Here is a 26,546-nt window from a genome sequence, read left to right on the forward strand (position 1 = left end):
GCAGATGTTCTCGCACTGTTCCGTCTGGGGCTGGCAGCCTTCTCCTCTTGGGAGTGACTTGTTTGAGCCCTTCTCTCTGTGAATGTTGAGGTTGTCTTTTGTGAATCTGGGCTTCAGCATGAGCTTTTGAGCTCTCCGCCTCAGATGTGGACAGCAGAGGTCCTGAGAATCTATTGCAAAGGAAGTCACGCAACCACCTCTACATTAGGGCTAGTGTTGGCTCTCAAGTCTTCTCTTTACTGTGCAGACCAAGCTCAGCCATCCAACATGTGAGTCTAACCTCTTTAATGTCCCTCCCTTTTCTGAGGCTGCCTACAGAACCTGAATAAACTCCACCTGACACCAGCAGTGGCTGTTAGCTGTGTGAGCTTGCAGAAATGAGCATAATGCAGGTGTCAGAAGTGCTTTAGTGATACAGTTGTGCCACTCTGTGCATCGGACTATCTGCAGTCTCTGTTTCTGTCTTGCTTACGTAGGCATTCACTTAAGCTCTCATTTTGACTCCTCAGTGAGGTGCTGGTCATCACTTCTTGACCTCAGCCCTTTGAAGTTTGATGTTCTTGTATGAGCCAGCCCCTCTGCCTTGCTGCATCCCAAATGCTTGTGTCAAAGCATCGTTCTCTTTCAAGCCCATGTGAGGAGAACAGCGACTTGCCACAGCTTTGCATAAGATTGTGTCTCCCTACTTGAAGCATGCATCTTGTGTGCATGGCTGTGACCTGCCAGCACGGTCTGCAGGGCTGGCAGTACAATTCTGTGCCCCCATGGGGAAGAACAACTCTTTCCTTTTTCAGGTTTCTCTCCCCATGACGTGAATCAGGACAGACCATCTGACTCACTTTAACATCTTATTTGAGCTTCTGAGGAAATCTGTTTCCCTTTCCAAGGAGAACACTTTCATTTAGCTATTCACATGTTCATGAGAGAGGAAACCGCAGGGAGCAGGCCTGTATAGTCCCCTGGTTCAGCAAGGTTTAAGTGGTTTGTGTCAACCCTTGGAAATGGTGATGTCTAAGCCCTCAGGATGTAAATGTCTTCCTGCTTGTAGTGGTTTGCTGACCTCACCTCATCAGGTCAGGAGATGTTGCTTCTGCCTCGAGGATAAGCACATCCCCAGGCAGTGATCCTTTTCTGTTCACTCTTCTTTCTCTATTAAATAATAAGGTTATGAGGTTGGAATTGCACTTTTTGGACCCTGGAAAAATTGATAGACCTAGAACTAAGCAGAGTAATTTGAGAGAGTGCCCCAGCCACCAGCGTGTGTCTGCTTCTCACGGGGGTTAGCACTGAGACCTCCAGGACGGGCAGGTGCCTTTCTAATGCAGAAGACATCATGAGCAAATGCCCACCTTTGGACTCACCATGCTTGCACGAAGCTCGCAGAGGTCAGAGAGGTGGTTTATTAAAACATTCTTGGAGTTCAAGGTGTGCCAGCGTGGCACTAACAAAGCACGAGCCATGCTACTCGTGTTAACATCAAAAACCAGGATAACGGTCTCAGATCTGCCCACATCCTTCTGCCTGTCACCACCGCGTGCCGGCTCCATAGTGGTGTCTGAAATTGGGAGGAATTCTTCCCCTGACTCCAGCAAGGAGCTTGGTCCCTCTGTTCCTCTTGGGAAACTGGAATACTTTCCTAGGACCCCCCCAGACTGGTGCTTTTTGGGGACTGGCAGTGACTTGGTTGATGTCAAGAAACTGTTCTTCTGGAGACATCTGGGCAGAGCAAGGCCAGTTCTCCAGCAAAGGGAGGAAGAGCTACAGCTGCATCAGCACTAATGGCACCATCTTGAAGAAGCACTACAGCAGCAGGGTGAGTTGGGCACTGCTGTGTTTGCATTGAGAGGGTGTGAAAGGAGGATGGAGGAGATGGACTGGTACCAAAATCCCTCTCTCCAGCTCCTCTTGGGCTGTTCACAGCCTCGCAGAGAAGGAGCCTTGGTGCCGGTGGGACACAGGGGCTCAATCCACCTGCAATTCCCTGGACATTCAGAGCACAAATCTGAGCACTCTTGAGCAAAGTCAGCCCTGCACAGGGCCGTGTGCTGGTGTGGACCACGGTCAGTGAACACGGGATGGCAGCAGAAAGAGGAGTCGTCCTTTCCTTGTGTTTTAAGTGAGCATTTCAAGTCAAATTAATTTTTTTTTATATAGATAAGCAATGTTATTTTTTGAAACTTGATTTTTCTTTTATAGATAATGTTAATTTTTGAACTGATTCTAATGCTTAGACTGGCTTGAACTTTGTATGGTAATTTAGACTAAAATAATTATATTATTATAAACCCTCCCATTATATGGAATAATCAGGAATTGATACAAAATAAAGGAAAACCAAGTATATGCCAAGTCCTATTGCTCCTAGACCATGTGAGTGTCTTTGCTGTGTTACCAGCTCCAGGAGCGATAATAGCTCAGCCCCGCTGTGGTGGTTGTGTCTGAGCTACTCCAGCACGTTTCCAGCAGAGCTGGCGCTGGCCATGAACCACGAAAATGTGTAAATCTAAACCAGCCTCTGGAGCTGTGTTGCAGAAGCTGCAGTAATTCAGCCTTCAGAAGCGGGGGCTGATCAGAAAACAATTTACCCACTGGTTGATCCAAAGGAGAAACCAGTTGGGATCTTAAGAAACGAAACTGCTTCATGTCTATGAATCAAAATGGATGGGAAAGGAAGATATGTGCTGTTTCTAATATCTTTAACATAAGGACAACTAGTTAATTTGCTGTTTAATAAAACTCTAGGTTTTCAGTGCAAAAATATTGTAAAAAAGAATTACATAGTAAAAAAAGAATCTAGCAATATTAGCTTTATTTAATCTCATTTTAATTAAATTCCAGGTTTTATCCAAATATGACAGAAAATGAGTAAAACCATTCACCTATTAAGTAGCAAATATATCATTCATCCCTTTCAGTATTAAAATATAAAAGTTACAAATCTGAATAAATATATATAAACTATATCATTGCTTAAATAAATTTATAAAAATAGATGTAGTACATAAATTCATAAATAGAATTCACTAGCAAAGAGAGAAGTACAAAATCAGTCTACTGACAATCAACTTTTCTTCTGAAAAATAATTGCAAGATAAAAATATAAATAACATTAAAATTACTGAAATCATGCTTTCCTGTTTGCTTATTTATGTCATGATTGGTTAATTAAATCACCCTGACTTACATCAGTCCATCCTTTTCATATGCTGTTGCAAATAAAACAGTATAAATAGTTTTGTAATAAATACAATGAATAACTTAAGACATTCATCCTTTAAATATTAAATTAAACTAGATTATATAGTTATAATATGTAGAATAGGAAGTATATTATCAATGTTGTTCCTGGCACCAGACTGATCACGTAACTACTGATAGGTCACATTTAGCCAAGTCTCCAGTATCTTAAAGTTATTTTTTTTTGTCCTGGCATATTACATTTCTGCTGAAGAGTACATTTTTGTTGTATTTTGCATAAATTGTTCATATTTCTGTAAAACCCGCCAGATATACATCTTCTTTGCCATTTTCATCCTCTGGACCTGCCTACCACCCAGCCGCGGAAGGTCCTCGCTCTTGCAGGTGTAAAGGGCAGCTCGCTCGCTCAACGTCACGCTCAGCTGGTTGATATTCGCGTCGACAAACCGGGTTAATTTCTTACCACAGATTAATTCTATATCGCTTCTCAGGTTTCGCAGAACGTCGTAAAAAATGTGGAAAATGCAGCAATCTGCATGAAAAGCTGGGCACTCGGGTATTTTCCTCAGCATGTCTTCGGCTTGGGAGTCGGCCGTTAGCCAGCTCGCGGTCCTGGGCGTTACAGAGCTACACGCGTTCTGTAGGGGAGGAAGAGGAGAGGGACGTTATTAGTCTTTTCTTTTACATCTTTCCTAGTAGTCGCTGCACGTTTCAATGTCTAGGCTCATGCACACCTCTCAGCTTGTGCTTGGGGTTTTTTTGTTGTTGTCCAATAACTGTTCTAACACCCACGCTCCCTTTATCGAGCAGGTATTGCACACTATCCGTGCCTACGATTGTGCAGTAATTTCTGTCTTAACAGCCTGCTTGGCTTCGTTTTTGGCTTTTCTAAGTCTTTTTTTCTTTTTCTTTTCTTTGCCATTTGGGCAAAATTTACTCATGCAAGAGATTTGCTTTGACCTCATAAATTTCATCGGTTTCAGCAGAGATGGTTTTGATTTTCAAGAATGAATTCAGGGGAAACGTTTACATTGATTTTTATCAACGTGCTCTTGGGAACATGTTCCCAGGAACTGAAATTTGTCTGAAATACTGACACTTGGGTTCAGTGCACATTTTACCATCTCCAAGGAACGGATGGGCTGAGCAGGATTTTTCAGCAGACGTGCTCCTGACTGCTCTAGTACTAGGATCTGACCAAAGAGCAAGGCAATTCTCTCCGTGTTTCCAGTGACCTGACTGGTTTCATCCAAAAGGTGCCTGCTTCAAGCCTAGAGTGACTTGGGAGACCAAGAAAGTGTAATGCATTTAGTCTGGAAGGTCACAGCTAGCAGTTAGCTGAGGCAAAGTTGCCCAAGCTGTCCTAGACATTGCCCCAACTCTGCCCTGAAATAATGCAATGTAAGTGCTTTCCTTCTTGTATGGAACACAGAGAAGAGACTATTTTAGGTTCTAACACAAATACTTCTTTTCTGATGGTCTTGCTAGTGTTTTATAATAATTCAAGAGATTTCTGCACAGGCATAGAAACAGCAACTGCAAGATTGTACACTTACGTAGTTTTTAAACAAGATAGTCGCTTGCTTTTCTATCACTGATGCTAAGGGCTTGATTCTGGTAGTCAAATGCTTCTGCCTCTGTCCTGTAGTAGATCTGCTTTCTTCTGAGGTGGCTGTCGGTGCCAAGGAGCCCAAAGGAACCAGTGAGCAGATGAGGAAGATTGCAAACCTGTTGATCTCTGCATTCAAATGAAGAGGAGAAAGGGGGGAAAAAAAAGAATACAATGATTAGTCTCAAGCCTCTACATCATTTTTGCAAAACTTCCTGCTCTTGTGCCGCGTGCTGAATTTCTAAAGCGGACAGGCATGAAGTGGCTGAGCTAGCGATGAACATCAGCCGACGCAGCCTTACAGCGTGTAGCAAGGTTGAGTTGCACCCACCTGCTCGGCGTTTCATGGCGGGCTTGGAGAGCAGCTGACTTGGCCAGAAGCTAGCTGGGTGTTGGTGTTCAAGCCGCTTGTTGCCTGGAGTGCTGTAGATGTGGACAGCCAAGCTGCATTTAAGCACCGTGGAGTTTTGCGTCAGTGGCTCCTCCATGGGTTTTTTTTGCGGGTGATAGTTCGGGGTTTTTTCTTTTTTGAAAGATTACATCAAAAGTTGGTTCAAATGTGTCTTCACTGATTGTGATCTAGGTGCAGTTTCGGACTGACACAGATGGTGTCCCGTATCATCTATTTGACTAGGAGTTCAGGGCACTTGGCTTAGACATCCCACCTAAATCCTCGGGCTCTCCAAAACGTAGGATTTAGAACATAAACTCTGTTGTTTTTTTAAAAAAACATGGTTGGAGCATGCAAGCACATCACTGCTGCCCCAGAGCCAGCAACCTTCTCCTGCAGGGTCAATGTTAGAGTGGGCAAACAAGGGGAACGAAAAAGCCGTGAGGGGCTTGTGTGCAAGGCAGGTCAGGCCTCCAGGTCAACACATATATCCTTCTGCTGGATGTCTGTAAGACCCTGTCCCCAAGGTGTGACCCCCTCACATAACCCCGCAAAGGATGCCCAAGGTCCCACCTCCCCGTCTCTGTCACCCTCCTCTCTAACTCCCCTGAGGCTGTTTTCCATTTCCAGTAACTAAATGCAGGGAATTCTCATCCATGCCAAAACAGATTGAAATATGAACATCTGTCAAGTCAACAGAAAACTTCCAAGGAAGACAACTTGGTGTCAAAATCATCAGTTCTCTTTTCCACGTGAAATAATCTGTCTCTGAAAATAAAAATCTTAGTGTGCGCATGAACTGCTCTGAAGCATCTGGGACTGGTCCAAGGACCATTCTCCAGGCTGAACAGGTTCCTGAGGACTGAAATGGGAACGGACATTCACCCTGTACCGTGTTGCACTCAGGTCCCACCAGCCTGTAACTTCAGGCCTCATTTTTTTGCTTGAAGCCACAATAATGGAGATTCACCAACTGAACGTGGTTCTGCCACGTGCTGTGATGGAGCCCCGGACAGCCAAGAAGAGGGATGCAGCCATCCCCCAGGGATGCGTTTCTTCTTGCACGACCCATGTTCCCAGGAGCTAAATAATACAAAGAAAGAAGAAGTTATCGTGGCCCGTGGCGTGAGGCAGCAGACAGTGCAGCAGAGTGCTGGAGAAGAACCAGTGGGTGCTGGAGAAGAACCAACTCTTTTTGTTTGAGTTTTTTATAATTATTTGGGGGTAAAATGGAGAGAAAGAGAGAGAGAAAGATGTTTCTTTGTGCAGGATGTTCTTTAGGACCATCCCTACAAAGACAACGATGGGTTCAGATGGCTCCTTTCAGGCAGAAGGGTGATCTTGGAGGGTTGCTTGTTTGGAAGCACCAAAAAAGCAGAGAGGTGCAGCTGGCTGGTGCCCCACAGCGCATTGCAAGATGTGCGGAAGGTGCGTGAGCTTGCACGTACAGGAGACCGTTGGGCATCAGGCACTGCCAGTCCCCTTCCAGCTGCCCCAGTTGGGTACAACCAGGGAGGACAGACAAGGAACCGCAGCTGATCTCCCTCCGAGAGCAGGGAACATCTCTCTGCAGCACCGATGGCAAAGGGGCCCAGTTATTTGTAACAGTGATTGAAATAAGACAAGCAGAATCACAGAATCGCAGAATCAACCAGGTTGGAAGAGCCCTCTGGGATCATCGAGTCCAACCGTTGCCCTGACGCCACCATGTCAACTAGACCAGGGCACTAAGTGCCATGTCCAGGCTTTTCTTAAACCCCTCCAGAGATGGTGACTCCACCACCTCCCTGGGCAGCCCCTTCCAATGGCTAATGACACTTGCTGAGAAGAAATGCTTCCTAATGTCCAACCTGACCCTCCGCTGGCCAAGCTTGAGGCTGTGTCCTCTTGTCCTAGCGCTGGTTGCCTGGGAGAAGAGGCCGACTCCCACTGCGCTACAACCTCCCTTCAGGTAGTTGTAGACTGCACTAAGGTCACCTCTGAGCCTCCTCTTCTCCAGGCTAAACAACCCCAGCTCCCTCAGCCGTTCTTACAGCTTGGCTTTTCCATGAAACACGATTCAACCACTGGCAGTGCTCTTTCGAAGATTTTTAGAAGGTTTTACTTCATTTTCTACCGAGCTGAGGATAGCTGTTTGCCTGCTTATTCCACTCTGTGCCACGCCGCTATCTGTCGGCATGTGCATGCTCTGCACATCCTTTCCTCCCCGTACCCAGCTGTGATAAGCTGCTGAGCTGATAAGGGAGCAGAGGGGCATCCGTCCTGTAACACCCAGCCCGAGTGGAAGTTCAGTGTTCCACCACGTAACCATCAGCTGCCACAGAGCATCTGCAATTCACGGGGTGAAGTTTTGCTGACACAGGCTGCCCTGTAGGCTCCCTAGAATGGAATCTGTAGCCATTGCCTCAACACCTATAGCTGGAAAAAAAGCAAATAAACCTCCGGGCGCGGAGACCTGAATCTGACCTGAGACAGAGCTTTTGTTCCTGGGGCTCATCTACTTTTTCCAAGTGTAGGAGCCGGTATTTTTAGCTGTGAACTTTGTTTTCCGATGGCCTTGCACTGCTGCGGCGGCCTTGCCCCCCACGTGAGTGAACAGCGATGCCTTTACAGCTCACCGAGAACCTGACTGCTTCCTCCCCGAAACCTGAGTGACACTCAGGATGTAGATAAGTGAAATGGCAAATGCCATGCCACGGGTCCTTGGCCAGGGCACGGGGCTGACACCGCACCCTGCAAATGCTGCACGAGGCCGCCCGCTCTTTCCCCGCTGGGGAGCAGCCCCCAGAACCCAGGGGGAGATCCAGAATGATTTATTCCCAGTCTGGGGAGCTCGGTGCTGTCCCAGGCTCGCTCTGCAGCCCAAGCACAGAGCCTGGTCTCTGGTCTCCAGGGCCTCTGTGTCCCCGCCATCTCCTAGCAACAGGGAGGCTGAGCCAGGGAATTCCCTGCAGCGCTGGGGCTGGATGGCAGGACCCGGCTGCTGCAGCGTCTCGGCTGCTGTTCGGGAGCACCTGCGGCGCCTGGGTCTGCAGGACTTCCCCTGCGGCCTTGGCAGCTGGGTAGGGGGCTGGGGGGGGCACAGCCATGGAGGGTCTGTGGTCTGCAGGGCTGTCACTGCCTCTCCTCTGCCTCTCTGCAGAACAAGTCTCGCTTCGATGCACGCACGAGCCCCCGCAGAGGCCGGCCGGGGCTGGGAACAGACCCAGCCGGGCAGGAGGAGGACGTGCCGCCGGGCGAGGAGAGCCCCGAGGTGCTGATGGAGCTGCTGAGCGACCAGCACAGCCCCTGGGCCCTGCCACCAGGCTGCAGCCCCCAGGACCAGCAGCTGCGGGAAATGGCCGTGCTGACGCCCAAGCTCGTCCGTGGCTCCAACGTTTTCCAGGTCCTCAGGTCCCTGCGGATCGTTGGCAAGCGAGTAAGTGCAGCTGCTGGGGCCTGTAACACCACCCATGTCCAGACCAGGAAACCACGTCGTCCTGTTGGGAGGGAAAACACCCTGGTGCAAGGACACCTTCCCCATTGTAGGGTCTTCCCAGATGCCATTATTGTAGAGCTGCTGCCCCCCCACACCCAGTGTGTGGCACATATGTCACATGGATCAACACTACATGTCCATGTCACCTTGGCTACAAGGTGGCTCAGGGACATGTTGGCCAAACCCAACTCTTTGCAGGTGGAGGAGGTCGACGAGGGTCTGTTGCAGTTACGGCGGCTGGAGGAGCTCATCCTCAGTGCCAACCAGATCAGCAGGATAACCTCGGCCAACCTGCCCCGGACGCTGAAGGTGAGCGAGCGGTGCCTTGCGACAGCAGGGTGGGGAAGGAGGTGCCGCTGAGCAGCTCGAGGGAGCACCAGGAACACTCATTGCAAAGGGTGTTTGTTGTTCCCTCTGTCCCGGGCAGGTCCTGGAGCTCTGCTGCAACGCTGTGGCTGATCTGCGGGACCTGTGCGCTCAGCCTCCACCGGAGCTGCAGCACTTGGGGCTGGGATACAACAGGCTGTGCGGCCCCTCGCAGGACAAGTACCTCACTGCAGCCTTCTGGTAACGCTGCAGGCTGAACGTGGGCTCCTGAAGGGGAGGTGGGCAGATGCGAACAGATGACCTTAAGCCATCAAGGTGGCTCATATTAAGAGGGTGTCTTGGTCTGTGGCCAAGGTGTGGAATGGGGAGATCACCTGGGGAACTGCCTTGACACCCTGCCCACCACAGTTCCCAATGTCCCTGGGCAGCTTCTTTTTTTCATGCCCTTCCCAAAGCCCCTGCTGGGAGTCTGCCCTGGGAGGGATCTAAAGCTTAGGCTGCATCACTGAATGGTGCAGTGGGAAGGTTAATGGGTGCTAAAGGAACATGGTTTTGAGTTGTGGGGCAGACTGGCAATGGACCATGTGGATCAGGAATTTGGAATTGGCCTCCTGAGATTGTACCATTGGATTCCCCAGTTTGACCCAGTTTGTGCTGGGGAAACACAATTTTTGTTTCTTCTTTTGACCCAGGGTGGTAACTCTCTATCCTCAGATGGATGCTGTTTGCCTGACCTTCTTCTCTGGGTTCTCTCCTTAGGCCAAATCTTGTCTCCCTTGACCTGAGCTTTAACAACTTCACGGATCTGCTGGGGCTGGTCTCCCAACTGTCCAGTCTGCAGAAGCTCCGCATCCTGGTGCTCCAAGGGAACCCGCTGGCTCTCATTCCTGCTTACAGAGGCTTCCTCGTGGACAGCCTGCCCAAGCTCTCCATCCTCGATGACATCCACATAGGGCCTGACGAGAGGCAGCAGTTCCATGGTTTGGCAAAGCAGCCAGGTGAGCCTCCACCTTTGAACCTGTCCGTGCCGACCCTGTGATTCGGGAGGTGGTTTCATCGTGGTTGAGCTGGGAGTCCCTCAGGGCAAACTCTGGATCTAGTATTGACTTCCTTCTTGCCTGTCCTCAAACAGAGATCTTCCTCTGTGCCTTTTTACCCCACCAGTACAAGCAGGGAGACAGGCAGAGGACCCTGCAAGGTAGTTTTAACCTTAATCAGGTCCAAAGATTGCAGGAACAACCTAGCCCTAGCACAGCCGCGGTGTCATGGCCTGCCCCCATCTTTGCTTCCTGGACACCATCTGGTTTCAGATGGTGCATTTTCCTCTCAAGCTGCTGAAAGAGGAACATCTCCACTGGGGAAGATGCTTATGTGGGTGCTGCACTGGCTGCACAAAGCGGTGCCACCTCTGCAGCGTGGCACATCCCCAACTGGGATGAGAGCAGGGGGCTGGGGACACCCGGGGTGGAAAGCCCCTCTTGATGGCCCCTACTCAATGAGTTTATGCCCTGGATGTGCTCTGTGGAGTCTAAAATGTTAACCAGGGGGCAAAGCAAGCAAGCCAGGAGATGTTTGCGTGGCTTTGGGGTGACCCCATGTGGCAGTGGCTTGTCACAGCGTTAGCAGAGGGTGGCAGGGAGGGATGCCAGGTGGTGGGACCGGTGTCCTGGAGGTTTCTGCTTGCTCCATACCTTCCTCGCTGTGGAAGGAGCAAACTGCAGCTTCACAGCAAGACTGTCTTCCTTTTAGAGCTGATCAGGAGTGAAGCACAAGTGGTTGTGAGCGTTGGGGAAATCAAGGGAGTCCCTGATCCCAGTGCTCATCAGCAGCTGGAGGCTGGCTCCAAGTTCCCGGTCATCACCTACAGCTACTGTGTGATGTACGAGTTTGCGGAGGGAGAGGAGACCGAGGACGATACCAGCACTGAGGTTTGTGCTTAACTGAGCTCCTGAAAGCAGCAGGCAGTGGCAGGTCACGGCAAGGGGGACTTTGCCTCCAGGCTGCGGGGCGAGACCATTCGTAATGGACCTGCCGCGGGCAGCAGTAGTTCTGGGGACAGCATTCACGGGTGGCCACATCTGGCAGGACAGGTCCCTGCTGCCCACGTCCCCGTCCCTCTCGGGGAGCCCAGCGCTGCTCTGCATGTGGGGAAGCGTTCACAGCCCCCAGTCTGACTGCTGCCCCTTCCCTGGGGCTGCTGCCCCTCGTTCCCACGGTGAGGGTGGGCTGGGGAATGGGATTTCGGAGGCAGCTCTGCCCCCTGATGCAGACACAACCAGACATGCCCTGCCAAGGGATCCCTCTCTGTTCCAGGTAACAAAAATCCATCAGAGTCCCGTGGTGGCCACCCTGGACGTGGACAGCTCTGCTCAGGACGCAGGAGTAACGAAGAGCCAGCAGGACCCTGCAGCCACGGAGGAGCCCCAGGCCCACTCCGGTAATGAGGAGTTGTAAATCCCCTGCCCCACTGCTCAGGGCACGTTTATGGCTCCTCCTGGCATGTGGCATCAGGACGTCCCTCGCAGTGTTGGCTGCAGCTGGGCTGTTGCTGAGACTGATGGAGGATGACTTGGCACTGCTCATGTCCTGGGGGTCCTGCTGTCCTTGGGAAGGGGAGGTCTCTCCTCAGAGTTCTTTTGTGTCCCTGCACAGCAAAGGTGTTTTTCACCCCTGGGCTGCCCTGGGCAGCCACCATCGACTGCAGCTACAGGAAGGAGCACACCGCCAAGGACTTAGTGGGACTGAAGTCCTACCTGGAAGCTGGAACAGTTGTCTCGGTTGTGGAGGAGAAGGTGAGCGTGTGGCAGAGCTGGATGAAAGGGGCAAGAGCTGCTGGGAGCCCCAGCAGTGGTATTGTGTTCCCTCTGGGACGCAGCCCGGCATGGCGGTGACCCTGGGCCAGGGTTCTTGAGTGTCCCAGCCCCTGCAGCGCCAGCTTCTCTCTCCGGGCAGGTGCTCTCATGGCCTGTTAATGCTGAGCCAGAAGAAAGTGCAGTCACGAACAAGAAGGCAGGGCAGAGGCTGAAGAAGGATAGTGCCAAGGTAGGGTGCTGGGAGAGAACGATGTCCAATTAACATCTGAGGTGCAAAAAATAATGATGGGAGAACAAGGGCCCTTCTCCTGGGTCAGTCTGGTGTGTCAGAGAACAGCCGCTCCACCCCAGACCTCTCACCAAAGTCCCCCCTTGCTATGGGAGGAGGGCAGCGGCGGTTTGACACACAGTTCGGTCAGGATGCAGGGGTGGGCAAGGGGCTGGGCGGGGGTTGCTTGCTGTCTGATAAAGGGACCCTGACCCTCTGCTGAGGCTTGTCCCTGCTCTGGTGCCCTGCAGAGTCCCGTGCCCAGGGGCAAGCAGAAGGAGAAGGAGAAGGAGAAGAAGGAGAAGGAGAAGAAGGAGAAGGAGAAGAAGAAGAAGAAGCCATGTAACCTCCGCAGCGACCCTCCTATTCGGACGACGCTGGGCAGCGGGAGGGTGACCCTGGATGCCTTGCTGGCCACCGAGGACCTGGTGACAACTGTGTGTGACTTTGGGATCCTGAGCATTGAGCAGCCGGTGCAGCCACCAAGTCTGGAGGAGAAGGTGAGGAGGGTGGTGGGGCAGGGCTGCGGGGGCCGGGCAGCGCTGCAGGCTGGGGTGCAGCACGTCCTGCCCTACAGCCAGCCCTGGCATCCCTCCCCTCCATCCCTCGCAAAATGGGGCTGAAATAACCCTGCCCAAGCACCACCCATCACTGCTCATATCGTTACTTAATGTTGATATTAGCAACGAGTACGGCTGCTTTTTATAGGCCAAGATTAAGGAAATAGATGAGTTTATTTTTCCATCTGAGAATGTGAAAGCAACCACTGGTGCTTCCTCTGGTGCTCTCTCTCTCTCTTGGCCTGGCAACACACACCAGCTGTACTGACACTTTCTATTTCCTGGACTCTCTCCTCCGAACAGCCCCTCCGCTGCGCTCCTGCTTCCCCTCTCCGCTTTCCTCCGCCCTTTAAATCCCGGTGACGGGACCCAGATGCTGTCACAGGCCTGAACGCGGGCGGTGAATTTCAACACAGCCTGACTATGGAAACATCTCTCTCCGCAGGACAGGAAAAAAGGCAAAGACAAGAGCAAAAAACCCAAAGCAGAGAGAGAAAATCAGGCCAGCCAGAAAACCACGGCGCCTGCCAAAGGTGACGGAGGCTGGAGCTGGCTGGGCGGGCGGAGGGCGGCGGGTGCGAGAGCAAACACCGGCGGTGCCCGGCGGGGAGGCAGCCGCCGGTCCCCACCACCCTGGTGCTTACTCACGTCCTGAGCTTCGCGCTGTGAATGCATCCATTGACTGCGGGGGCTGCCGGCTCAGACCCACACCCGGACGCCTCGTTGAATCGGTGTCTTGAACAAGCGGCGCGGGCGGGCTGCCGGCCGTCCAGGGGTGCCACACACCTCCCCGCTCCGCTGCCAGGGGAGGAGGGCGAAGCAGAGTGTTGGGTGAGAGGTGTGCTGCCCGCTGTGTCGGCTGCCAAACGTGGCTGGTGGCGTGGGCCGGCGGCGTGGGCAGCGCTGTCTGGGACGCGCGATCCCATTTCCAACTCGCATCTCAAAGCGCTTTGCAGAGGGGATTATTGTTCTTTCTGGTTTAGGGATGAGATGCCCAGAGAGCCCCAGGTGCCCTGGCCAGCCCATGGCAGGGCCAGGAACAGACCCCAGTGTGCTGTCACCCATGAAGAGACCACCCCGACCCCGGACAGGTGTCCCCTGCCTCCCCGACGGGTGTCCCCTGCGTCCCCAGTGCAGAGCTCAGGGTCTGCTCAGCCAGCAGCGTTGCTTAAACCGCTGGAGACAAACCTCACCCTGCCTCTAGCAGGTTATTTTTCCAGTAATCTTGTTTTGAGTACAAAAATAGCAGTGCCAGCACATCGGAGGGGTAAGGCAAGAGCAGGAGGAAGTGGGTGGCAGGGTGACGCTGAAAAGCTGCTCGTGGGTCAAGGAGAGCGCAGAGCGGGCCAGGCCTCCCCAGCACCGCTCGAAGCTACCAAAGGACCTCGTGTTCCTGCTCTGGCATCAGATTGAGTTGCTAATTTGAGAGTGCAATTAACCCCCTTCCCTACAAGTTCCGGGCTCCTTTTCCATGCCCCATCACCCACGGCGAGGTCCCCGTCTTTGGGGAGGATCCCAGCGCCCTGCAGTCCTAGGCTGTGTCAGCACTCGAGGGAGCCTGACGGCCTTCCCAGCTACCTGAAAAGAAGAAAAAAACCTCCTCGAATTATTGTTCCCTGCAAGAAGACGTGTGTTTCTTGCGAGGAGGGAGCTGCTGTGAACAACGGGCAGTTCAGCAGCGATGCTTTTGCCTTCCTTTCCCCCCCCCAGTGCCTGTGGTCAGCACGGGAAGGGCTCCCCTTCAGCTTGAGCGGAATGAGCCCTGTCTGCGGCGGGGTTGTGTGGCTGGAGATGGTGCTGGGTGCACAGAAAACCGCTGCTGATGCAGGAAACCCAGAGAGCTCAGAGACTCTTTTGGTGTCCCCGTACGCCCGTGCAGGCGGAGGCTGGCTGGCCACCTCCCCAGGCTGCTGCACAGCGAGGCCACCGAGTGCACATTGCAAAGAGATAGTGCTTAAAAATCAGCTGCCCCCACAGCTTGCTGCACCCAGTGCCGGCAGCGTCCTGTGGCCACGCGCTCCGCTGTGACCCGTGACTCACAAGTGCACCCCGCTTGTAGCCGGGGGGGCCGGTGGGCTGCTCCACGCAGTGTCTGCCAGCCCCGGCTGCTCCGTGAGTCACCCAGGGGCCGTTTGGCACTTGCTCATCACCTGCATAGCGTGTACCACCTCAGAGCTGCGGCAGAGGCCGTGCCCCGAGGCACCGGGGATGGGCTCCCAGCTCTCGCTCTGCTGTGGCCGTGCGTCCCACGAGGCACCGCGGGGACCGGCACTCTCACAGCCGGGAGCTGAGGCTGATTTGCATCCCTCGGTCGGCAAATGCACACAAATAATAAGTCCTCTGAGAGGAACTGGGATCCCTTCCAGATGGCTCAAAGAGGAAAGGCAGCAAGCTTTGTCTCGAGCAAACAAGTTGCCCAGCCATGGAAGGATGTCTTCGGAAGTAGTCTCATGAAGGTCTCATTTTACCCCACACTTGATTTTCTAGGATCCCTGGAATGATTTATTTCTGCATCTTTTTTTTTCCTAGAAATTATAGGGGAATTTAACAGCAAAAAGCAAAATTGCACCCAGATCGATTGCGTGCTTAAAGATGCTTCGTGGGCTTCTTACCTAAAGCCACATTCAAATAGATTTTCCCTCAAGGCCCACAAGTCAGTGCTAACGCAGTGTGCATCCCCCCTGTGCGCTGCTGCTTTTAGGGTGCTTTACTCTGTAAAGACAGCGACAGATTTACTTCTTTCCACAGGAAAAAAAAAAAACAAAGCCTCTGTTGAACAGGAGGAGGGTCAAGAGCTCCAGCCGGTGCCGCTGACGGTTCAATTCCAGATGCAGCTGCTTCGGTGGCCCGCGGGAGCCGGTCCCCAGAGCCAGGAGAGCGTGGCCACGGTGGTGGGCAAGACTCAGTGATGTGTCCGTAGCGAAAGAGTGAGTGGGAAATAAAACCCGCGGGGACGCCGCGTGGATCCTGGTTTGGCTGAGTCACCGGGGCTGGGAGATGCCGCGGGGCTCGTGGTTGTCTGGGACTGCTGCTGAGCTGCTGCGGGGTGCAGGGGCTGGGGTGCGGGGTGCGTGGGGTGCGGGGTGGGGGGTGTACAGGGTGCGGTGCTCGTGTGCGTGGTGCGGGGTGGGATGTGCAACACACGGTGTGCGGGGTGGGATGTGCGATATGCGGGGTGCGCCATGTGCAGGGTGCGGTGCCCGGTGCCGGTGTGCGGTGCCCGGTGCAAACCCCCCCGCTCCGCCCGCGGGAGGGCGGGGCCTGGCGGGGCCGGGCCGGGCTCCTCGGGCTGCGCGTGGCGGCGGCGCGGGGCAGCGGCGGCTCCCGGTAAGTGGCGGCGGCGGCGGCTCCGCAGACCGGGGCGGTGCGGGGACGGGGGGGCACCGCGGAGCTCCGGGCTGCGCGCCCCGGCTGGGCGGGCTCTCCCCGGGCCGGGGGCGGTGCGGTGCGGCTCCCCGGGGGCTCCCGAGCCCTCCCGGGGGGCGAGCGCTCCCGTCCTCACCGGCAGCGCCTGGTCTTGGGTGGGGGGGACGCGAGGGGAAGGGCCGGGGGCCGTCCCGGCGGGGCCCGGGCTGGGTCCTGCGCTCGGTCCCTGCGCGGCTGCGGGGTGGGAGCGCTGCGGGCGCGGGTGGGTCGCGTCGGGGCGCGGGTCTGGCTCACAGCGGCTTGTCCCTCTCCGTGCAGCCCCGGAGGGTGCCATGTATCCCAGGGTTAAAAACCTCGCCCTTTACGCCGTGTCCATCACGCTGCTGGCGTGGGTTCTTTACGTGAAGAAAGAGGCAAAGTTGGCAGCGTCGGCGGCGGAGCAGAAAGTGGATGTAGCGAGTCACAGACGGAAGTCTTTGGTTCTGGAGAATGCTGAACCCAGCAAGTGTTTGCCAAACTTGACCCTTGCCAACTCCTCTCTGGCCCTCCCAGAGCTTCACCGCATCTTCTTAACCTACAAGCACTGCCGGAACTTCTCGGTCCTGCTGAAGCCTTCCTGGTGTGGCAAAGAGACGTTCCTCTTGCTGGCCATCAAGTCTGCCCCGATCAACATAGATCGGCGGGTGGCGATCAGGAACACGTGGGGGAAGGAGGTCTCCATCGGTGGGAAGCGCATCAAGCTGGTATTCCTTCTAGGGCTCTCGGAGGCCAAAATCCAGGCACAGCCCCTGCACCAGCTGCTGGCTTACGAGAGCCAGGAGTTTGATGACATCCTGCAGTGGGATTTTGTTGACAATTTCTTCAACTTGACCCTCAAGGAGCTGCATTTCCTCCGCTGGTTCATGGAGGACTGCCTGCACGCCAGGTTTGTGCTGAAGGGCGATGATGATGTCTTTGTCAACACTTACAACATTGTTGAGTTCCTCCAAGGACTGGCCCCTGAACAGGATCTCTTTGTTGGGGATGTGATCGCCAATGCCCGGCCCATCAGGAACACCAAGGTCAAATACTTTATTCCAGAGTCTATGTACAGAGCCTCCTTCTATCCTCTCTACGCGGGTGGAGGAGGCTACGTGATGTCCAGAGAGACAGTGCGCCGCCTCCAGAGCACCGCAGAGGACATGGAGCTCTTCCCAATAGATGATGTCTTTGTGGGAATGTGTCTGGCAAAGATGGCAGTGACCCCAAAGAACCACGCTGGCTTTAAGACTTTCGGGATCCAGAGACCTTTCCATCCTTTTGATCCGTGCTTGTACAAAGGGCTGATGATTGTGCACAAACTAAACCCGACAGAGATGTGGATCATGTGGACGCTGGTAAAGGATGACAGCATAAGGTGTGCGGTATCAGTAACGCACAACTACAGAAGGGCTTGGAAGAGAAGCTACTGATGAGCACAGCGGGATTTTGGCTGGTGACGGCTACAGGGTACTTTTAAACTAAAAATCAGGTTGTGGTAGAAATGTGTCCTCGACTAGCAGACTGTACTTGAGCCATAGGGGTTTGTTTTGCAGTCAGTCTTTTTCTGTTGGTGGGTTACTGAAGCAGTTGAATTGTCACGGGGTGGGGATGGGGCCGGTAGCTCGGTGGGACATGGCACAGGGGACTCTGCTCGGTTCCTTGAAGCCAGACTGGAGGCAGGGGAAGTCACAACTGTGACAGGGACGTGAGTGAGGTGCCACCTGCTCTGGAGGCTTCGCAACACCGAGGCTGGTGTCTGACCACCGGCCAAATTGAGTCTTGTGCAGGAAAGGTAATGATGGCGACTGAGTGACAGAGCACTTGAGATTCCTTGAAAGGGTGGAAGAAAGGCCTGTGTGTGCTGCTGGGACCACTGCAGTGCAGCTCCGCTGCCCCAGGCCAGCAATCCCACAGGTCCTACTGGGCAGCAGGAGAAAGGGAGTGGAGTGGAGGGGAAAAAAAAATGCCTCAGAAGTACATTGCCTTAACACAGCGCGATGATCCGAGGGACTGGGCTCCGACTCAAGCCCTTTGGGTTTTACAGAAGTTTATTACAGGTTTACTTGCACTGGAAGCTTTTGCACAAACACTTTCTGATTGTGTTTGAGAGGAGTAGTATGTCTTGAATAATCACAGTGGTAGTTACAGTGGCTGTAGCTTTCGATGTGTGGGAGGTGTTTGGGTTTTGTTTTTGTTGTAATGTTGGGTATAAATAAAATACTGTTTCGAAAAGTGTTTTCACAGGAGTATTCTTGGGTCTTCTGAAGGCTGAGAGAACTAAAAGCCAGAGGAGTCTGAGATCTGGTGCTGGGCATTTGCATTAAGGAGTCATTGATATTAAAGATCTAAAGGTTACGTGGAAATGGAAACTTGCCACTTCCTTTGCTGTGAGCAAAAACTTCTTTGCTGTGAGCTTGTTCTTTGCCCCTGTCCAGACAAGATGTAGAGATACAGAAGCGATGAATCTATGAGCACGCTGGAGTCGACAATTTGAGGAAAGACCAAATGTGACACTAAGATTCAGTGAGACTTATGAAGCTTATCAGCTTCAGGGTGTTTTGCTGCTAGCTCAGAAGCTGCTGTGCTGTGTGTGAGCAGGAAGCAGCCTGGAAACTTTATAAAAAGGTAGAGGGTAGAGAGGAAGTGTGTGATTACAGAAATCGGAGCAATTTGTGTTGTGCTGTTGTTGTTGCTGTCTAGTGGCAGCTGCCCAGCGTTCACCGCCCACCAGATGTGAGCGGGAGCTTTTAGAGGTGCCTGGAAAGTGCTTCCAGGAGGTCCTTGCTTGTACTACAGAGACTGAGGACATCCTGAGGCCAGGGGTGTGATGAGCTCTCGGGGCAGGCTGGCTGCCCTGCCATCCAGCCTGGTGGTGCAGTGCTGTACGACATCAGGCTGAGGGACTCCTGGCAGTGCCGCTGGTCCTTGTTTGGTCCCTTGCTGCCTTGGCTTTCTAAAGCACCTGGTGTAGTTCTAGCTTAGCCAGGCTCTTGTGGCAGGAGTTTCCACTCTCACAAGCTGTTTCTGTGCTGGATTTGAGTACGTGGTTGTGTGAAAAATTGCTCTTCCAAGGGTGATCTGGGGGGGTGTGTGTGTGTGTCCATCCTCAATGTGGTCTTGTATGAGCTGCTACTGCGTCTTCTCACTACAGCCCAAACAGGGATTAATTAGCTGTATTAGCCCTACCTGAGAAGTTGTCTACTCGTAGTTTCAGCTAAGTTGGCTTTGTAAACAAGGCTGAGGATCAGCAGCAAAACCTGGTTTCCGGGCACTGTTCTCTGGGCACCGCTGCTTGTTCCAGAGAAGAGACTGGACAGAGCGGGTACCATGGTACCCTGTGAACTGCTGTGGCAGCATTTTTCTGATCCACTAGATGATTCCAAATGCAAACTCAGTAACATAATGTAGAGCATGATGTCATGTCTGTTGTGGGCTTAGGTGTATGGGCTAACCCCCGACAGGCAGCTCTCACTTCCTAATAAAGGTGTGGTACGCTTTTCCACCCCGTTTTGGAGGCGATATGTAGCCACTCATGCTCCTCACTCCTGTTTTGACTCGACTGAAGTGACTAGTTGGTTCCTGTCACGTCTGAAGGTTAGATGTGTGGGTACAGCCCATGTCTTGGGAAGTAAGAGCGGGGCCTATACAGAAACAAGAAGTGGGGCAACAAGGGGGCTGGGAGCAGGCTCCGAAAGGGGAAGAATGAGTTGCTTTGCAGGCTCCTGTAGCAGTGCTCATCTGTCTTAAGCCACGTCTCTGCCATGCAAGCATCTGAGTGGAGTTATTGTGGCATCCTGGAAGGAACACAACCTGTATGTGCGTTTGGGTCAGTGGTTTGGCAGCCATTCTGAAACTGCAGCCTGTAACAAATTGGAGCAGTTGTGGTTAGAGGCTGACCTGAAGTAGCATTTGGCTCTTGAGGGCGTGGTTGTGCCACTGCTGCAAATAATCCTCTCATGATAGTGGTTTTTTTCCTAATGCTCCAGCCCAAAGCCGTGTTTGGGCCCTCCTGACTACTGGCACAGCAGACACTGGCATTTTCCTGTGAGCTTCAATTGCAGACTGTGCCATCCTCCTCGGATACAGCAGCACCCAGCGAGGAGCAGGAGCAAGGAAAGGTGGTTTGTTCATCCCTTTAATCTATAAATGTTCAGTGTTGTGCAGTTGTGATTGCATTTGTTCAAAAGGCAGGCAGAAGAGCCACAGCTAGAAAGGCTTTTGCTACAGCTGAAAAAATTCCTAGTCAAGCACAACTCAATTTAGTAACAGCAACCTCGACACAGATGTGCATCAGATGCTACTTTGTGGTGAAAAAAACTATGATTAATGTGTGTTTTCTTACAAAACCTGATGAATGGGGATTCACTGACTCAAATCATCAGTGATAAAGTTCTAGTGGATGCTATCCCACAAAGCAATCTCAGCTCAAGTTTACATTGTCTACACAGTTAATATTGCAAACTTCCCCTTAAGCTGTCATTAGAAAATGAACACAGTGAAAGACACCTGTGGTTTTGAAGCCTGCAGTGAAACATTAAGCTTGCAAAAAGAGAGAATTAAGATTATTTTCCTGAAACTTGTGTAAAACTCACTTTTGCTCACTGCTTTGTAAAGAAGTACCCGGCCGTTGCCACGACTACTTTGTTTATAACCACAGTATCTTGAAAATCAAATCTCCCTTTGCTTCCTGGGGAAGGCAGGTGCGTTACAAGCAGTGACTCTGGGGTGAAGGAGGTTGCTGTACTGAACAGCAAAACTTCACTAAGAGCAGCCTGGGTAACTCCACAGAAAGTTTTCAGCTCTACAGCAACTGTTTCCCCTGGTTGCAGTTAAGTGTAATTCGATGCAGCTGTCAGACTGAGCTCTGTTACAAACATTTAAGTTCAAATAAAAACCAGCACTTAATCTTTTATTCAAATAGGCACACTCACGATGAGAAGCTTTTGCACAGTTTAATAAAGGTATCTCCTAACAGACATCATTGACTTCACCAGTTAAAAATAATGACTTTTAAATACACTTCTTTGGCTGGTACCTAGTTAGCCTCCACGTCAAGAGAGCTCTCACAAACATACCAAACGAGTGGTAGGACCCTCCCACCAGAGAGACAATTAACAAGCTATCCTTGATAGCAGTTTTCACATTTGCATAGTTAAAAATGTAAATACTTGAATCCATAAGTATTACAAACATAAGTTACAAACAAGATCAAGACCTCTCAGATACTTGGAATTGACTTGATTTGTAAAGCAATCCTGTTGGGGGGGGGAGGAAATGGAATCATAGGCTTATTTCAGCAGTTTCCCACTATCACACACTTGCAAGTTTGGGATCCTTCAATTTGTGATTGACTGTCACATATTCTACAGTGACACTTAGTTTTCAGTCCTCACGAAGGTAAGGGTCCTCACCCACCTCTGTGCTTCCTAAGATACCCTGTGGCAATGAAGACTCCTCTCCTTTAGATTTTAGGAGCTCTTCTGTCTGAGCTTCAGCTAACTTGGTCTCCGCTTTCTGGGACAGCTGTCGCACTTCTTGCACCTGTGTCTTCACCAGCTGAATGTGGCTGCGGGCTGTCACGGAGGCTTGGTCTGCACCTGAAAAGCAATAATTTAAATACACTGGGTTAGAGGAGCACTGGGCAAACCTTCAATTAAGGAAGCAATTGTCTACAATTATCATCTGCTTTGCTAAGTGTTTTGATGGCTCTTGGGCTATACTGATGCCAGATGCATTTACTGTTCATTTACCTTAAACAACAATAAGCTACTTTGAGGGTTTTTTTGCCCCCTTGAATTCTTCCCACCCAACTGGGTCACTGACAGTGTCTCATCAGAGCAATCAGCTTGTGCTAGCGGGTTTGAGAACTAAGCCCAGCCCAGGCATTGTGTGCCAGGAGCTTTCAGTCCTTGTCCTGTCCTGGCACCTACCAGCAGAGGGAATGTCTGTGGCACTGCTGAATCCCTTCTCCTCCCGTGCTCCTACAGATTCTGTGTCTTTTTTAGGCACAGAGATAGGCTGTCCCTGTATATTCATCGCTTTCTTCCCCTTCTCTGCTCCAATAACTTGGATTTACCACAAGTCAGCCCAGAACTCAATCTCAAAGCTATCAAGTCTCTACACTTTTTGTCAAAGTGTATATATGGGGAGAAAAGACCAAAATTAGTATCTTTCCTAAGTGAAAGGCAAATATTCTTACTCTTTTATTAAAGTAAATCCAGTGAGAAAGACCTGCTGGACCCCCGAGGCAGCCTTATTTCTGTGGCTCCCAGAACTGTGTTTCAACACTGCATTTAAAAATGACTAAACACTTCCCTCAAACATTTTTTGGCACGGTTGGTCTTGATCTAAACTCCATGTGCAATTTCCAGGCCTCATTCTCAGAATGCTTCTACTAGACCTGTAGCCAAAAAAATAACACAGGTTCTCAGCATCTCTAAAAACCAGGCACTGGTTGTAAATTGGTATGTAACTGAAGGTACATTCTGTCTCTTTCTCAACTCTGTTCTCATTCTATAAATACTGACTAAATGCCAGGGGAAAAAGAAGCTCAGTATTTCTGCTTGTGCTCACCTGATTGATACGCAGCTTCTGCTGCCATCTCTGAAAGACGTAACGCTGTCATCCAGCTGGATTCCAGCCGTAGGTACTCCTGCTGTTTTGTTGTCATCTAGGAGTAAAACAAAGTATTACCTCACTAGGTGTAACAGTACCTGAATGCTCTTCTGAACAGTTCTTTGTGAAAAGGGGAGCAAGCGAGACGAGAGCTTTCTGAGCAGAGTTTTAGGAGGCAGATTGCTGACTGAAGGGAGACGATTGCTTACATCAACTCTGGCTCCTATTACCACCTGCCAGACTGCATCCACCTCTTCTGAATCCATTTTCCCAAGAAGGTTTGCATATTGCTTGTAGAGAGACACCAGTGTATAAACTGCCTGCAAAGGAAACGTTTCACACAATTACGTGACAATCTGTACATCTCTGATGTTGTCTCGGTGTTAATTAGCAAAATTGCTGAACGGTTCCAAAGGTGCTTTGTTCTCAAGTTCACTGCAATTTTGGAGGCACTGACAGCATTTGCTGTCTGCCTACAGTAGTGCTGTGGAGAGCATCTCTTGATATACTTGCTGTGCTAATAAGGAAGTAAACTGGAATGCAAATACTTTAGGCAAATTGGCACTTATTTATAAAATTAAAACTGTATCTTCTTGTTTCAGACTGAAATATGGCTCACTCCATTCTTCTCATGAAACTCAAGTTCATGGCCTTAGACACAGGCACAGCAGGTTAAATAAAATACCTAAGAATACAGGGTGGCGTGTCCTCCTTACTCAGTATGCAGGTATCCAGTAAGTGTTACAAGTTTCTTTAGCTTCAGTTCTGAGACATGGGTCATTTCAACTTAAGTTCAAGGTCAAAGCAACAGTGTAACAAAGCTAAAAATAACTTCCATGTTTGGTGTAGCAGAACAGTGAGCCCTGCCTCACTGTTTCCCAGGGACCCGACATCTTCAAACCCCCACACTTCTTTTATTAAAATTCATAAAAAAACAAAGTCCATTTAAAGTGTGATTTAACAGGTGCATAGTGCCAAATCATTTAGTATTTCCAGTAGTGACTTGCCAGCAAAGTGTGTCATCTCTCAGCTTACCTTTGTGTACTCTGTCAGTGCTTCAATCAGCGCGTACGTCGTTTGAGAGAGGAGCGTACAAGTACTGTCGGTTACCAAGGAAACTGCTCTTTTAATCAGGGCATCGTTACTGAGAGAAATTGAGTTCTGTTTCTGAAAGACAAGAAATTTTTGCGTGATCTTTACTTTCCTATGGATGTTATTGGTAACAAATAACGGTAAGGAGAAGCACCACTGTTAGTTACAAGGTTGGACAGCCCAACTCCCACTGCTGTTTCACCTTTGTAAAACAGGGCAACTGTTTTTGCAAGGTATTATTGAGGGCAGACATTGTTTTTCTCATTTCCTTAACAACTACATGGCTTAAACACCTGCGATCCCCAAGAAGGATACAATTCTGAGGGTAAGTACTAGCCTGTAAAATGCTAAGCAAGTGTTTTTAAATAGTAAACTGTTTCTAACGAGTGGGTGCTGTACGTATCTCACTCCTGATACGTTACCTCCACGACTGGGACCGCACACAAGGCCACTCCCAGCCCCGTGCCCACCACTTGGTGCCATCGCCCGTTCACGCCTGAGAGGCAGCATCTCCTAATATTGGCCAGAACAGGGAAGCTTTGTCTGGAAATGCAAGAAACAAAAGTGAAGTGCAAGAAATAACCAGTATGTGGTGGGAAATCGGTATCAAAGAAGAAAAGGACCTAGTCTCTACCAAGTTTCTGTAATGCGACTGCATAATAGTGAATGAGTAGGTTTGTTTTAAATTGTGTTATATTAATTATAAATGCAAGAAAAGAAGACAAGCACATTAACTAGTGCATTATTAATCCTTTGAGAGAGAAAATGTATCTTGTCTTATGTGGTACCAACACATTGTTAATATTCAAGAATAATGAAAAACAACAAGCGTGCCTGGGAGTGGTACATGGTACAGGCAGGTGAGCAATGTGACTGGTAACTGTTGCAATGCAGTGACATTTTGGGCCTCCTGTAGTCAGTTTTATTTACATCCAATGTTGTGTAAGCGTTGGCTTGGGGCCTATCACTGAAATACTGCAGCAGTAATGAGAATTTTCTTGTTTTACGTCAGTTTTCTGACAATAACGGGTTGGTTTTACTTCTTTTATGCGGCGCACTCTTAAACTACAGACACACCGCCAGCGGCTAGGGGGTACCACAGCTCTACTGCTTGTGCTGTTCCAGCTGGAGACAGATGAGGCGCGTTACGGCCATCTCCGTGGCCCAGGCCGCCGCTCCAGCCGCAGCTGCCGCGATTACACGGGGCGACCTAAGCGGGTGCGGTGGCCAGAGGCAGGGAACCGAGCCGGGAGGCTGACTTCAGCCCAGGAAACCGCCGCCTGGGCGTTACCGCGGCCCGGACGCGGCTCCACTGAAAGACCCCTGGGCCCCCGCCCCGCTGGGTCGCGCCGCGCCCCCGGGCCCCGGAGCAGCGGGGCCGCCGCGGTACCTGAGGAGGGAGCACCAACTCCGGAGCCACCGGCTGCCCGCAGCCATCTTGGGAGTGGGCGGGGCGCAGGAAGTGACGTCAGCGCGTCCCGGCGGAGGGGGCGAGGATGTCTTGCCGGCGTGGCGCATGCGCAGAGGGCGGGCACGTGGGGCGGGCGGCGCGTGGCCGTTGGCGGGAGCGGCGCGCGCGGCGCTGTGAGGGCGGCCGGAGCGCGAGGCGATGGCGGCGGCGGGCGGCGGCCCCTCCGCCGGCGGGGGGAGCTGCTGCCGCCGCCCCGGGCTGCTCCTGCGGCTGCTCTGCACCCCAGGTAACGGCATTTGTCTGGGGACACACCGTCACAGGCCTGTGAAGCAGAAACGGTGTTGGGGGTTCTCAGCTCAGGCCGCTCTTGGTCGGTTCCTCTGTGTTCCCCTGCACAGAGGCCCCTGACAGGCCGGCCCGGCTCAGCAGAGAACAGCCCTCAGCTGTGCGTCAGGTCAGCAGCAGAAGGGTTGGCCGAGATCGCGCTGACTGCCACAGGTTCTGCCCCCCCCCCCCGTTTTACTTAATCTTTGTTTTTTTTAAGACTATATGATGCTGCTTTGCTTTTGGTTAGTTCGTAGAATCGTAGAATCACAGACTGGTTTGGGTTGAAAGGGACCTTAAAGCCCATCCAGTCCCAACCCCCTGCCATGGGCAGGGACACCTTCCACCAGACCAGGTTGCTCCAAGCCCCATCCAACCTGGCCTTGAACACTGCCACGGAGGGGGCAGCCACAGCTTCTCTGGGCAGCCTGGGCCAGGGTCTCACCACCCTCACAGTATAGTTCCACACTAGTGATAATCCACAAGCTTCTCCAGCAAAGGTTTCCTGTGTAGTTCTACATGAAAGGCCTTGATCAATTATATTTATTCTTTTTGTATATACCAGAAATTCCTATATGTTCTCTGTGAGACTCAGTTTGCTCAGCATGGTGTAGTTTTAGCAAGGCTATGCTGTGTCACAGGCACATCTTTAAGCTAACTCCATGTTTTAAGCATTTGTTGAAAAGCATTGCACACTTGAGAGTGCCAAATAATAGGCCTGTAGATAATGTGGTGTTGGTGCCACAACCCCATGAAGCGTACCTCATAAAACTGTAGGAAGAGGGAAACCTTGTGCAGATTTGAAATGTCTTTTCCTAGGACTTCTAAAAAAAAATTATAAGTAATTTCTGTATCTCTGCCTTCACACCCTTAATGAGGCAGAGTTAGACAAGGCAGGACTTGTTTACTTGAGACGTTGGTCGTGTTTGAATTGCGTTGCATCCCTCCCGTCCCTCTGCCGTGCTCGGCAGACTGCTGTGCTCTTGAGGCAGGGTGTGGGGTGGGAATCCCAGGAGAAAATTACTGGGAGGCTTTTAAATATTGTGGGGAACACGGGCGAATGTCTAGGAGAT

At 51.5% G+C, this 26,546-nt stretch overlaps 3 protein-coding genes across 3 annotated transcripts; 2 read left to right on the forward strand and 1 right to left on the reverse strand.

Moving 5' to 3' along the window:
- Positions 1 to 8,164: 8,164 nt before the first annotated feature.
- LRRC43 (leucine rich repeat containing 43) lies at positions 8,165 to 15,553 on the forward strand. The gene is made up of 12 exons (XM_068412941.1): positions 8,165 to 8,260; positions 8,341 to 8,616; positions 8,875 to 8,985; positions 9,104 to 9,243; positions 9,763 to 10,001; positions 10,753 to 10,931; positions 11,317 to 11,440; positions 11,656 to 11,795; positions 11,956 to 12,045; positions 12,336 to 12,584; positions 13,090 to 13,177; positions 15,393 to 15,553. Exons 1-12 carry the CDS (start codon positions 8,165 to 8,167, stop codon positions 15,551 to 15,553), a joined length of 1,893 nt encoding a protein of 630 aa, XP_068269042.1.
- Positions 15,554 to 16,342: 789 nt separating this feature from the next.
- B3GNT4 (UDP-GlcNAc:betaGal beta-1,3-N-acetylglucosaminyltransferase 4) lies at positions 16,343 to 17,461 on the forward strand. Its single transcript, XM_068412862.1, has one exon. The coding sequence runs from the start codon at positions 16,343 to 16,345 to the stop codon at positions 17,459 to 17,461; it is 1,119 nt and encodes a 372-aa protein (XP_068268963.1).
- A 3,508-nt stretch (positions 17,462 to 20,969) lies between these two features.
- On the reverse strand, positions 20,970 to 25,200 carry DIABLO (diablo IAP-binding mitochondrial protein). The gene is made up of 6 exons (XM_068412814.1): positions 25,129 to 25,200; positions 24,161 to 24,281; positions 23,682 to 23,813; positions 22,856 to 22,966; positions 22,605 to 22,701; positions 20,970 to 21,628 (listed from the first exon to the last, which is right to left on the reverse strand). The coding sequence occupies exons 1-6, from the start codon at positions 25,173 to 25,175 to the stop codon at positions 21,414 to 21,416; spliced, it is 723 nt and encodes a 240-aa protein (XP_068268915.1). The 5' UTR covers positions 25,176 to 25,200; the 3' UTR covers positions 20,970 to 21,413.
- Between the last annotated feature and the right edge of the window lie 1,346 nt (positions 25,201 to 26,546).

Source organism: Nyctibius grandis, chromosome 14, assembly GCF_013368605.1.
Source record: "Nyctibius grandis isolate bNycGra1 chromosome 14, bNycGra1.pri, whole genome shotgun sequence".
Taxonomy (NCBI): Eukaryota; Metazoa; Chordata; class Aves; order Nyctibiiformes; family Nyctibiidae; genus Nyctibius; species Nyctibius grandis.

Coding starts and splice junctions, on each gene's coding strand:
- LRRC43 (XM_068412941.1), top strand. CDS start 8,165: ATGGCAGGACCCGGCTGCTGCAGCGTCTCGGCTGCTGTTCGGGAGCAC. Junction 8,617..8,874: donor TGCGGATCGTTGGCAAGCGA/GTAAGTGCAGCT, acceptor AACTCTTTGCAG/GTGGAGGAGGTCGACGAGGG. Junction 10,002..10,752: donor TGGTTTGGCAAAGCAGCCAG/GTGAGCCTCCAC, acceptor TCTTCCTTTTAG/AGCTGATCAGGAGTGAAGCA.
- B3GNT4 (XM_068412862.1), top strand. CDS start 16,343: ATGTATCCCAGGGTTAAAAACCTCGCCCTTTACGCCGTGTCCATCACG.
- DIABLO (XM_068412814.1), bottom strand. CDS start 25,175: ATGGCTGCGGGCAGCCGGTGGCTCCGGAGTTGGTGCTCCCTCCTCAG. Junction 23,814..24,160: donor GTGCGGTCCCAGTCGTGGAG/GTAACGTATCAG, acceptor CTTGTCTTTCAG/AAACAGAACTCAATTTCTCT. Junction 22,967..23,681: donor CACTGACAGAGTACACAAAG/GTAAGCTGAGAG, acceptor TTTCCTTTGCAG/GCAGTTTATACACTGGTGTC.